At 39.1% G+C, this 12,247-nt stretch overlaps 1 protein-coding gene across 4 annotated transcripts; it reads left to right on the forward strand.

Moving 5' to 3' along the window:
- The first annotated feature begins 1,749 nt into the window (after window positions 1-1,749).
- Tkv (serine/threonine receptor kinase thickveins) lies at window positions 1,750-11,543 on the forward strand. Of its 4 annotated transcripts, none has more exons than XM_076770554.1 (4): window positions 1,750-1,907; window positions 8,478-9,477; window positions 9,549-9,864; window positions 9,959-11,543. In XM_076770554.1, the coding sequence occupies exons 1-4, from the start codon at window positions 1,817-1,819 to the stop codon at window positions 10,085-10,087; spliced, it is 1,536 nt and encodes a 511-aa protein (XP_076626669.1). In that variant the 5' UTR covers window positions 1,750-1,816; the 3' UTR covers window positions 10,088-11,543. The 4 variants fall into 4 exon arrangements, with proteins under 4 accessions (XP_076626669.1, XP_076626673.1, XP_076626672.1 ...); XM_076770558.1 differs by lacking the exon at window positions 1,750-1,907 and adding an exon at window positions 5,684-6,709; XM_076770557.1 differs by lacking the exon at window positions 1,750-1,907 and adding an exon at window positions 6,731-7,939.
- The last annotated feature ends 704 nt before the right edge of the window (window positions 11,544-12,247 follow it).

Raw genomic sequence — 12,247 nt, forward strand, 5'->3', positions numbered from 1 at the left:
CCTTATATAAAATTTAATTTCCTCCGAGATCTTTGGTCGAAAGTATGGAATTTAAATAGCAAGATTCATTGAAATCTGCTCAGCCGATTATACTTGATCATATATGTACATTTAAACAAACTCTTTTAGACATTTTTCTCGATTACAATACTTTCCAACTTATAAAAAGTCGAGGAATGTTGAATACGCGTGCGCAAACGACACACTGTATTCAAGTGCACGCGAAATGCTACATTTAATCATTCGACTTGTGCTCTCGGTATAACTCTTATATCTTATTTACATTTCGTTATGTTCGCATTTGATTCGCGATCCCGTTTGAAAACCAACGGTTTACGTTTTCTGCATAGGGACAAATCCTTTCCTCGAGAAGGCCTGATACCGCGTAAACTCGTCTCGTGTTCGAATTCCAGACGAGAGGAGCGAGATCGTTTGCTTTCGACGTCATCGGGAGAAAAAGAAGGATTCGATTGGATGTTTGGACGGTTTCTCGAACCGCTAGCCGCGTTCACCCGGTTCGCCGAAGAAAAAGATTCAAGATTCTAGCCGGGTTCTAGTTTCCGTGGTGACGCGCCACGCATAGACATTCGCGCCTTTCCAAGGAGCCGTTCTCCTCCGACCCTCCCTATGGCTTCTCTTGGCTCGCTCTGGAGCATCGGTGCTATCTATGAGCGTGCACGACAAGCGAGAGAAGAAGAGAACGAGGGAAGGAGAAAGATCTCCGGGACCGTGGTCGTCGCGGCACAGTGGCGCCCGTAGGGCGCCGTCGCACACTCCCCGCTAGCTACGCTGACGAGCCAGGGATGTAGCGACGGACTGATTCAAACCTTCTAGCGGTACACGCGAAATGTTTACTAAATATCTCTGGGATATACATAGCTCTAAGTGCGATAGCAAACAGATATGGGGCCATATGTTAATAATTTGCAAAGAAAACGAATCGTAAGTTACATAAGTATAGTACGAGTCAAAATTTCCATTTAATTAAAAATCGAACGCGTCGATTGTGTGCGCACAGTCGTTTTTCAAGGTAGCAGTACCTATCGAGATTGTTATTTACCTACATACTGTAATTCCTTGAAAACTGTACTACATTCTGTCGGTGCAAAAAGTTTGTATAACGCTAAACAATAGCCTGTGTCCGAGACGTTGAACGTTAGACCAATTTAAACGCTTAACTTGACCAGCGAATTTGACCGAGCTGTATGCCGCTGAACAATTTTTTCACATTGCAATTCCCCGCCCACTTTACCGCATACGGTCTGCGGATATACATATTATGCAGACTGAAACCAAGGGTTGCACATTAGGACTGCGCACTGCGCGTGTCCTAACGTGGGTTTACAATGCGTCGATCGTTGCCGAGAAAAAAAAAACGTAAGACGCTAAAAGTGCACGTGGTCGCCAGAGACACAGAAATAGAAAAATAATTAAAAATTTGTATTGGTAATGTGAAGGATTTTTCGTTGGAATGCGTGTCCCAAGCGTTCGTATCGCAAACCCAGCCTTTGAAGAGGTAACGTTTCGTTCGTATCGTTTAGATTTTGCGTTCATCTTGATCATTGTTCGATCGGGGTACCGTGATTCAAAGATACGCAGTTGATCGCACCGTGCTACATGTTACATCTCGCTCTTTCGCACGACCGAGGATCGGAGATCCTCGTCGCAAAGCCGAAGTTAGACGACTAGTTCCCCCAATAGGCAGTCAGTCCCCACCGTGTACTCGCGAAGATAGCCGAAGTCGAGCGGCCTGCGCTCTACGGCCGACGCTGACCGCCCTACGTCACAGTGAAGTATGTGCTCTCGAGTGTAGAAAATGGCTGCGCTCTCCGCTACCCCGGGTCGGCGCGGATGTAAATACGGCCTGTGGATTGGCTTGGTAGTGTTTATCGCGAGATTCGTCGGTGGTGAGTACATCTGTGCTTGCTTTATATCACGAACGTGTGCGCGCGCGTGTGCCGCGAAAAGTGGCAAAAGCACGACGTGTGCAGTGCACGAGAATCGATCGGATGCGGATTCTCAACTAGCGAGAACGATTGCTGTCTGCTGCTGACTACTCTGTTCGCCTTCTGTCACGCAGATGTGTACCCCGCTGGTCTCTCTTTCTCGTTCTGTCTCCGCCGCTCTTCCTCTCGACGAACACGCACGGTCCTCTCGACGTATTATAAAAGATCGTCGCCTGACGCGACCTCGATCGCATTTTTCACTTTTTGCCACAATTTCGAGAATCACCCGCAAAAGACAACGAAACGACCAGTGATCTTTCTATGTGACACTTGCAGCGAATCGTTTAACGCTTTTGTCGTCGTCCTTGTTTCGTGGTTACATGCTTCGATACTCGTACGCAATGACGTTTCTGTTGCCGTACGGACGGTGCATTCTTCCGAAAGGAATCCCTGTGCCAAAGGCACGCACGTTCTTTTTTACCCTCGACTCGAAGAGGAGTGAACGATAGACAGAGGGCGAGAGTAAGAACGACGGAAAGAGAAGGACGAAGAGGTTAGGTGCTAAGGTTAGGGACTGAAATACCAGTGGTGCGAGAGTCTCGCCGCTTTTCATGCCTCGAAAGTCCCGGTTCGTTCACGATGCCTCGACCTTTTACCGCTTTTCATTCTTTTTTCCGATACAACTCGTCGTGTTTCACGTGCTACTATCCTGGTCTATCTATCTCAAATGTATGCAACTTTTCTACGGCTTTATTTTAACGTCGTAAAAGTTATTACTTTCATGCTTGATCCGTCTTGTTTCTCTCTTATTCGTCATCTGATTCGTCTAAACACGGTCACTTCCCTCCTCTTTTCTTTCAACCTCGTTTATTTTTCTTCTCGCAACTGGCGAGGACATTGCATGAATATCGTCTATCTATAACGAATACATGTTTTTATGTACTAATAGACCCAAGTTGAACACTATTATTGGAATAATGAATTGCGTTTTATCGAGGTTGATCGCTTCCTTTCTGTGCGAAAATTTAACACGTTTTATTATTTAATATCGTGATCCACTCTATGTAGATAGGGCGCACGAGACTCGTTTGTACTTTCTAATTTTATTCATGTTGATGTTCCTCTGCTTCTGGATGAGAATTTCCCGAGAGAATCACGTCGAGTGACAGCAGGATTGGATTACCGCTGACTGATTGTGCTTCCACGAAAACCATACTCATAATATCGTTACGCGTACGCGCAAAGCTGTTTTCAGCGCTCTTCTCGGATGCGTTATTCATCGCGCGCAAATGCAGCGTGCAATTACACTTGGTCCAGCGGCCAAAACCGTAACATCACGTGCTGCGGTAGGATTTCGATTTTACGTTCCCATATTTGTTAAATCTTATCATCCGTGGTTCGAAAAATTAGTTTCGACTGCAACGCCCAAGTACTGCTGTTATTTGTTCGTTTTATCGAACGTTGTGCGCACTAAAACGCACATTTCTCATATCGTTATTATCGACTGTTACCGGGTTAGAAATACAATCCGTGGAAACGTCGCGCTTTTCCACGTCGGCAAACAGGAAATACTGATAACGCGATAAGAGTAACGAAAGACGAGTGAAAAACAGCGTGTCACGAAGAAAAACACCCGGTACATCACGTGTCAACGCGCCCTTAGAGAACAAAAAAGCCCGCGAAATCCTCCCACTCGATGTTTACGCAGTCACTCGCTGGTCAATACCTCTGCTCGCACGCGATTCCGCTTCTATTTTTTTCTCTTTATCGTTTCGTGCTCGCACGAAGCATTTCTGTGCTATTTTTCGTTGATCCCATTCTCGTTTGCGGTTTCACTTGATCTACAGCGTCGCGAAATGCAACCAAAGGGGGTTGGTTGGTTGTTCTCGAACAAGTATATCGAGATATTTCCTGTTCCGAGGAGAGTTGTAGATCACGAGAGCAATACAGTAAATTTTCATTGGCCAAATTGCTGGATGGACAACTTGACAAATGCTCGAACACTTTGAAACAAGTGCCACATCCCCCCTCCCGTCAGCGTGCCGGTTTCAAGTGGTCGGTTAATTGGTGCGAACGCGCTCCTCCGATCAGGGAGGGCCGTACTCTACTCTCGTCGTGCTTTTATTCGCGTTACAAGATAAGAACAGGTGTTCGCGGTCTGTTTCCCGAGATCCGAACACTCCTTCCCCTCGATCTTTGTCCAATTTTTATTTAATCGTTGCTCTACCGAGAGTGATCTGGATAATTACGACGAGCCTGTCGCGTATGTTGAAAAGACACGACGCACAGTGGGCAAAAAATCCAGATAAAATGGACAAAATTTGCCAACTCGGTGAATTCTGCCGTAAATTTTTAGAAAATTGGTATCTCCAGGTTCTTTCGGACATAGATTTCAAATCTTGAGAAATGTTTTTGAAAATTAATATACCCGAGTAACTGGGCATGCTGATTTTCAATTTCTATTCGAAATTGTGGAATTGAAAATGGCTGATCCAACATTGAACGAAATTATTTTACTATTGGTGGTCTAACGTGTGTTTTTGGGGTCGCTTATTTCGAATATCAAATTACAATTATAAAATTAACCGTGGTGGTGATGATTTCTGGATTCTTAATATTGAACATTATCTTACGATTAAACAGTGACGGGATTTGGTTTAATTGCTGTTTTAATTATATTTTTAAATATATGCAATTATAAGCCTTTTCACCACGACAAGGTACCAGTCTAAGAAAAGGTTTGTAACTTTCTTTCACATAATATCAGCCATCTTATGAACTGTATAAAGCAACTTGAATTACCAAACAGAATAAATCGAGAATAAAGAAAAATTCTAATGGTGCAAAGAAAGTATTAATTTTTAAGGAAAATAGTTTTTATTAAAATGTAAGTGAATATTATAACGGTAACAAGTAATATTACGTAATAGTAGAAAACTATGAAAATATCAAGTAAACACGAATAAAATACGTATAAACCGCAAATCAAAGTAAATTAAGCTTGTCGAACCGGTTACATGATACATTTTAAATTGTGAGATTTAAGGTTTTCCGTATTCCATTTAGCGGACAAAAGGTAAAGTTCGAATGTAAAAACGAGCACATTACATGTAAAATAGTGGTGCAAGGTAGTTGAATATACATATTTCGCTTATCAAGTAGTATACATTCCATTTTAAATATATTCATTTGTCAATAACAATTTGTTATTAACACATGCGATCAACTTAATTCAAGATATTTTTTACAAGAGATTCGCATAAATAGCCTTTCTTGATCCTGGGTATTCCCCCTTAACTCTCTTCATGAAAATACATATAATATTATATTATTAATATCTTTTCAATAGGCAAAAATGGGCAAACGGGATTTGTTTTTTAATTTTAAGGATACTTTAAAGAAAAGATTTATCCTAGTTTCGTTCAGGCATAATAATATACTTTTTTATTCAAAATCGAGCTAATACGCTGGGCAATTATTAAACATTTTTTGATAATTTTTCATGCAGCTCTAGCTGTATACGATGAGTTTGAACAGATATAAAAATATTACGAAATTAAACGGATGAGCGTTAAGGACAATACTTAAATATAACTTTCAACTGATTTTACTTGTTTTTCATAAACTTTAGGGTATCGTTAAGTCAAAAATCAAAAGTTAAAACTCGATTTTTGTCCTGATGTCGCCTACTGTGCGTCGGTGCAGCTCGAATATAAACAAAGCAAAAGAGAAAAGCATCGTGGGGCGCGAATACCAGTTGAATTACACCAGTTCACTCTCTTCTTTAACACGTTAAGTGCAGAGTGAATCGTCCGTGTCTTTCCATGACACTGAAGCGTTCTCGATTATCCTCAACATTTGTTCAAATTATTACGTAGAAACTAGAAAGATTGAATACTCGAATGGTGTACATGTTATTTTACAGTAATTAAAAAGTTTACACGTTAGGGTTAGTTTAGGGTATATAGACTTTTTTATGGAATGGTTCCCGCTGAATGGAAAGATAGCGACGGGCACCGGTGTCCGTCGCAACACTAAACGCGTTTAAATATGCATAAGGCTAGAATTCGAAGCCGTACCGCTGAGTTCAGTTTTTTGTTTTCGTATAATTTTATCATCGACACGCGAACAAACTGCCAGAGGCAGCGCCGATTCTCTCCAAGTTGTAGGTGTGGAACGCCAGCCTATCGCTGATACTGCTCTTTGCCACGCTGATAAAGTGCGTGTCTGGTCGTAATGCTGCGTCGCGCGATTCATTGAAACCTTCTCACGAGATTACGAGCGGTGATTGTTTTGCCAAAGTCTCGCAAAGGGGGCGGTCTTCTAAACAGAAAATTACCGTTTTAAGTTCCTGAACCTGCGTGTTCGCGGAAACGTGTACACGCGCGTATTTTCTCCCACTTTTGTTTCTTCTAGAAAAAGAAATTCTTCTTTTTTTGTTGCGTAGCAATGCGTCGTATCGTTTCGTTGCATACCAAGTGCAGCTGTGTAGATTTCTATTAACGGTCGTTGGTGAGGCTTCCGTGACATGCCGCCTCTGCATCGGACAATTTAATTCATCGACGGATCATCATCGATGGAAAAGTACTTACTGGTCGTGTCGTTTTCGTTTAGTCTCTCGCGAGATACGCAAGGATAAGAGGGAACTGTCCTCGGAAACGCGTTCGCCTCTCTTGGAAGACGACGGATAATTGTGTACCGGCGATTTCCATGTACGGTGCGATCGGCAGACACGGAGTTGCGTGCCGCAGGCTAAGAAACTGGTAGGAAACGTGAACTTTCGGAAAAGTACGATTCAAGGTCTGATTGTTGATTCTTAAAAAACGCGTGAAATGAAAAACATGCGGATTCGAGCGAGAAAAATTATCGAACCGTTGATACCGGTATATCTATCTGTATATTATGCAAATATTTTTGTATCGTTTCAAAATGGAATCGTGTTTTACTTGTAAAGAGATACGCAATTCATAACCATTCCAAAGAAATGCTACACACGAAACGACGTTGGTCCTTGTTTTCATTTTGGGGAACGAAAGTAGCTCGTACATAGCCAGAGAGAAAAGGGGGATACGTGGAATAGGCTCAGAACGCATGAAGGATCGATCCAGATATTTGGTGATATAAATAGAGCGGTCACCGTAAAATAGACGCGAGGGAGTAATTCTGCGACGGAAGATAAGCAGTTTCCCCAGCGGCTCCTGTACTTTACCTTTCTTCCTATTTCTTCTTTCATCCCTTTTTTATCTTCGCCTCTGAGAAACTCGATCTCAAAACTGCGTTTCTCGTCTTCGTCGCTTCTCTATAATAGCGCACATGTCTCGTTACTTTCGACTCTGTTTCACTTTCTTATCGACTCGTTTATCTCTTGGAACTCCCAGTTTTCGTTAATTATAATTTACTATTTATAAACAAATACGAACGTGGAAGCTGTAATTCCTGAAAGATTTTACATTCCAACTCTCCCTCCCGGTACGCATCATAAACTTTGTACTCTTTGTTTACTGCTACGACGTGCTTCTCCGTCATTTTTGCGCGTGGTAGATAACCTTAAATCGTATTTGCTTGCATGCGCGTATTTTCGTATATCGATTGCATCTGTAGCATGCGCTATCAGATTTGCATGTACAATCATATTTCTCTCTTGATCTATTTAATTTTCTCGTAGAAAATTTTGTCAAAAATTCCATGTAAAAACGACTGTTTTCTCGATGAACACAGCGTAGTCTGAGATTTGCAGACTGAAGAAAATCTGTGACATACAATTGCGCGCCAGTTTCTAGATGCCTAAAAAATTGATCCGCGTATCACCGACCCCGATCGCCTTTGCATTCGACTTTGCGATCGTGACGCATCAAGTGATCGATTCCCCTCTAATAAACTTAATTCATTGATGTTTTAGCAATAAAGTGCTTATAAATTCCTTTTGCTCCAAGATTGTACGTTGCATGTTTATTAAAGGCATTGTTCAAGCTTAATCCCGGAAGATGATAAAGGTATACTGGTGCCTTTAGATTAACGTGTACATATGTACCACAGGAAATTTCTGTTCGTCGCAAGGGCGCACCTTCCTTTTATTTGTTGCAGCAGTTTGTGTCGTAGGACGCAATGGCCGTCCGCCTACGCGACACGTCGTAACTTGTCGAGCAACCTCCTCCCGAATCCGCCCAGTATGCTGGGCTTTCCCCTCGGTATCAATTATCATTCGGTTACTTATCTCCTGTGGTTTTGCTTTCCTATCGTTCGCTTCATCTCTTTCTGACGTTTTCGCCTTGCTCTTAACGCACTCTGTTCTTTTTTACTGTTTTTGTTTACTTTTACATAACCTCAAAGATACGACACTGATCGTTCTGAATTGTTGCCAGAACAATTATCCTACAACGACAGAAATAGAAATGAGCGTTGTTTAATATTTTTCTAAGCTTTCTTCAATTACATGCATAATTACAATGAAAGCAGGTGATTTCTATTTACCATGTTATTTCGTACTAAAAACCGATAGTAATGAAATCAATTGTATCATTTATGTTACAGCATTGGGAATTACTTGCTACTGCGAAGGACACTGTCCGGACGATCGACAGAATGGGACTTGCGAAGGAAGACCCGGTGGACATTGTTTCAGTGCGGTTGAAGAAGTTTGGGATACAGAATCGAAAGAATTTGTACCTGAATTGTCGTTTGGGTGTTTACCACCGGATGAACAAGGTTTCATGCAATGCAAAGGGTACCTTGTGCCACATTTACAAGGAAAAAGTATAAAATGTTGTAATAAGAGTGCACTTTGTAACAAAAATTTGATTCCCGATTATATACCCAGACCTACCGTGCCTCCCAATCATGTGGCTATAGCATCGGGTGCACCTCTTATAATATTAGCTACCATTTTGTCTGTATGTTTAATGGTAATTTCTATAGCTATGGTGATCATATATCACAGATACAGAAGAAAAGAAAGAGGCCCGTGTCTAATGCCTTCTCAAGGTACCCTTAAAGACTTTATAGATCAGAGTAGTGGTTCTGGATCCGGTTTACCTCTGTTAGTACAACGAACTATAGCTAAACAGTTAGCTTTGTCTCAATGTGTTGGGAAAGGTCGTTATGGCGAAGTATGGCTTGCAAGATGGAGAGGAGAGAAAGTGGCTGTAAAAGTGTTTTTCACGCTGGAAGAAGCTTCTTGGTTCAGAGAAACCGAGATTTATCAGACGGTATTGATGAGACACGACAACATTTTAGGATTTATTGCAGCCGATATCAAAGGAACAGGATCTTGGACGCAAATGTTACTAATCACAGACTATCATGAAAGAGGATCATTGCACGATTACTTACAAACTACTGTTTTGGATCATCCTAGTCTACTAGCAATTTCTCTTTCGATTGCTTCTGGAATTGCTCATCTTCATACAGAGATCTTTGGTACACGCGGAAAGCCTGCTATAGCACACAGAGACATAAAAAGTAGAAATATTTTAGTAAAGAGAAATGGTGAATGTGCAATTGCTGATTTCGGTTTGGCAGTAAGATACATAAGGTATTTAATAATAAGATAATTGAACAAAAATTCATGTTACACGTTCTACAATTGTAAATTTTTATTGATAGCGAAAGCGGAGAAATTGATATCGCTCTTAATACGCGAGTGGGTACTCGTCGATATATGGCTCCAGAAGTTTTGGATGAAACCTTAAATACATCTTCTTTTGATGCCTTTAAAATGGCAGATATGTATTCTGTAGGTCTTGTGCTTTGGGAAGCATGCAGACGATGCGTTACAGGTGGTAAAAATTCTATGGTAGAACCATACGCCTTACCTTATCATGACGTTGTACCGAGTGATCCAGACTTTGAAGATATGCGACTAGCAGTTTGCGTAAAACGATTGCGTCCGCTAATACCAGCACGATGGGAGAATGATCCAGTAAGCATAAAATTAATAATTTCTATATAAACGTTTTTTTATAGAATGAAAATATTTAAAATCTACTATGTCTTTTTTTTCTTTTTTCTCATAGATCCTATTTGCTCTAAGTAAACTTATGGCCGAGTGCTGGCATGCAAATCCTGCCGTTCGTTTAACAGCACTACGTGTAAAAAAGACAATGTCAAAACTACATATTGATAATGCCATCAAAATTGTGTAGTGCTTGATAATATTTCTCGAAAACTGTTATTTTATTTCTCATAGCTAAAAAAAAACTCCCCTTGTAAATATGATCCCAGTGTACATAGAATTATTGACAGACTGCAAGCCTGAAGACTGAGTACTAAGATTTACATATACTTGAAAATGCGTATGAATGCGGGGGGAATTCGTATGATTAATGGATGATTAATAGCAAGTCATGAAAGTAATTATGAATGAGTCCACGTTGTGTATGTATATTTTTTGTTTTTATGTGAATCGCGACAAAATACGATAATGTCAATGTGTTTTGACGTGCTTCACTGTGTTGAAGTTTGTTGAGTATATAATCAGTGATGGCTACTACTTAGAGAAGATATTGTTTAGGAAGAAACTGTCCTGAGTTCTAGACGCGCGTGAGCTTAAAAAGAGACATTAAAGTAAATTTAGCAGACGGTAAAAGATATTTCTAGAGTGAAAGCCATTTTGATAATAGCATTTAAATTTAGTCTATTCTAATATTACGAGATTTTGATACTCATACGCATTGAAATCCTCTTGTTACAAAGCCGTGCTAATTTACATTTATATGTCTCTAAAATGTTTATCGTCGAAAGTCACGATATTATAATATGCATACTATTTCAGTTACGAACTGATACATTTGCAGGATATATACAGTTTTATATTGTTTAGAAATTCAGTACTATAAAGATAATTCTTACGTTAGGAACATTCTTAAATATAAGTATTCCGAATGAATATTCTCTTATGTTGGAATATCTTTGAATGCTAGATAAATTTTACACGAATTTTTATGTTCTACATATTTAACTGTCATTCTGTATTCATCAATTTCGTTACGTTTACTTTTAAATCTATTTTGAAGCAGAAAAATTACTTTCCATCGATGTTATTTTCACTTGTTATTGGCTCTTAAGTACTGTATCTCATATATGACCCTGTATTATCTGTACAGTATGTAATTTATGTTTCTATTTTGTACAAATGGGATATATTAATTATTTAGTTTAAGAACGATTTTAAGTACATTGTCGATTGTCCAGATTATAAAAGTTTCTTTTAATAATGTAGTTGCACTCGTGGCAATATTCTTTACAGTCTGGTAATTTTAATATGTTCTTGTTAAAAATATAAACGATACGTTTCAACTTGTTTTAAATAAATAATGATTAGGCATATCTATAAATCTTATGGGGGCTGTAGATGAAAAATCCTAGAAAATTGTTATTATAATAGCTAATTATGTATCTGGGCTTTCGATTATCGACTCGAGATCGTTATGTTACATACGACTTCTGTATATTATTTGATAGAAGTCACTGTTAAATAGTATCGTAGTTCTTTAGGAAAATGAATTGTAATTACATTAAAAATTGTAGTTAATAGCTAGTTGATTGAAAATAATGAAATTTATATTTTTAACAAGTATTAAACATTATCATCTTTTTCCAGATATAGAATTTTATTTATCATTACATGTTATAGGACATTATCCTTACTCGTTGTTAAGTGACTACCTGAAAATGATTAGACACATGCTGTATACAATGCTGTTTGTACAAGATTTTGTGCGAATATATGACAATATACATGTCGAGAGATCAGTTACTTCTTACGTAGATTTTATTAAAAAAAGATTACACATAGCCGACAGACCAATGAAATGTTTCGTGTACGATCGATCGATACTATGAATTAAAAGCAGTACAGGCTAAATAATCCGTTTTAATTATGGGAACGTGAACCATACAAAATATTTCAATACTATAAAAAACAAGTAATTCCGAGTTTGCAAATTTATTTTCAAAATAGACTTATATTTTCATAGTAGTTTGATGAACAACTTTCATATAGAATGGTTCAATGGACGTTAGAGGAAAATTGGAGCACAATGCAAAGTGTTATGGGTAACGGCAGAGGGGATGTGTCGACCATTTTTACCAAATGTATATACATATATTCTAAATTTATTAATGTTTCATTTTTTAAGTATAATTTTTGTTAATGTGTACGAATTTTTCTAAAAATTACAATGTAATTCGATTCATCTCATTTAGTAAAATATGTACATGTACATATTTTAGAATGGGACTGGTATATCAGTAATTTTCTAGCGGTTGTCGAGTGTGATCGTAGAAAGTTTCTTTTTCATGCA

This window comes from Colletes latitarsis, chromosome 8, assembly GCF_051014445.1.
Source record: "Colletes latitarsis isolate SP2378_abdomen chromosome 8, iyColLati1, whole genome shotgun sequence".
In the NCBI taxonomy this organism is placed as follows: domain Eukaryota; kingdom Metazoa; phylum Arthropoda; class Insecta; order Hymenoptera; family Colletidae; genus Colletes; species Colletes latitarsis.

What these genes read in the sequence shown, in the direction of transcription:
- Tkv (XM_076770554.1), top strand. Translation starts at nt 1,817, where the DNA reads ATGGCTGCGCTCTCCGCTACCCCGGGTCGGCGCGGATGTAAATACGGC. An exon ending in TATCGCGAGATTCGTCGGTG is followed by an intron (nt 1,908 to 8,477) that starts GTGAGTACATCT and finishes TTTATGTTACAG; the next exon opens with CATTGGGAATTACTTGCTAC. An exon ending in CACGATGGGAGAATGATCCA is followed by an intron (nt 9,865 to 9,958) that starts GTAAGCATAAAA and finishes TTTTTCTCATAG; the next exon opens with ATCCTATTTGCTCTAAGTAA.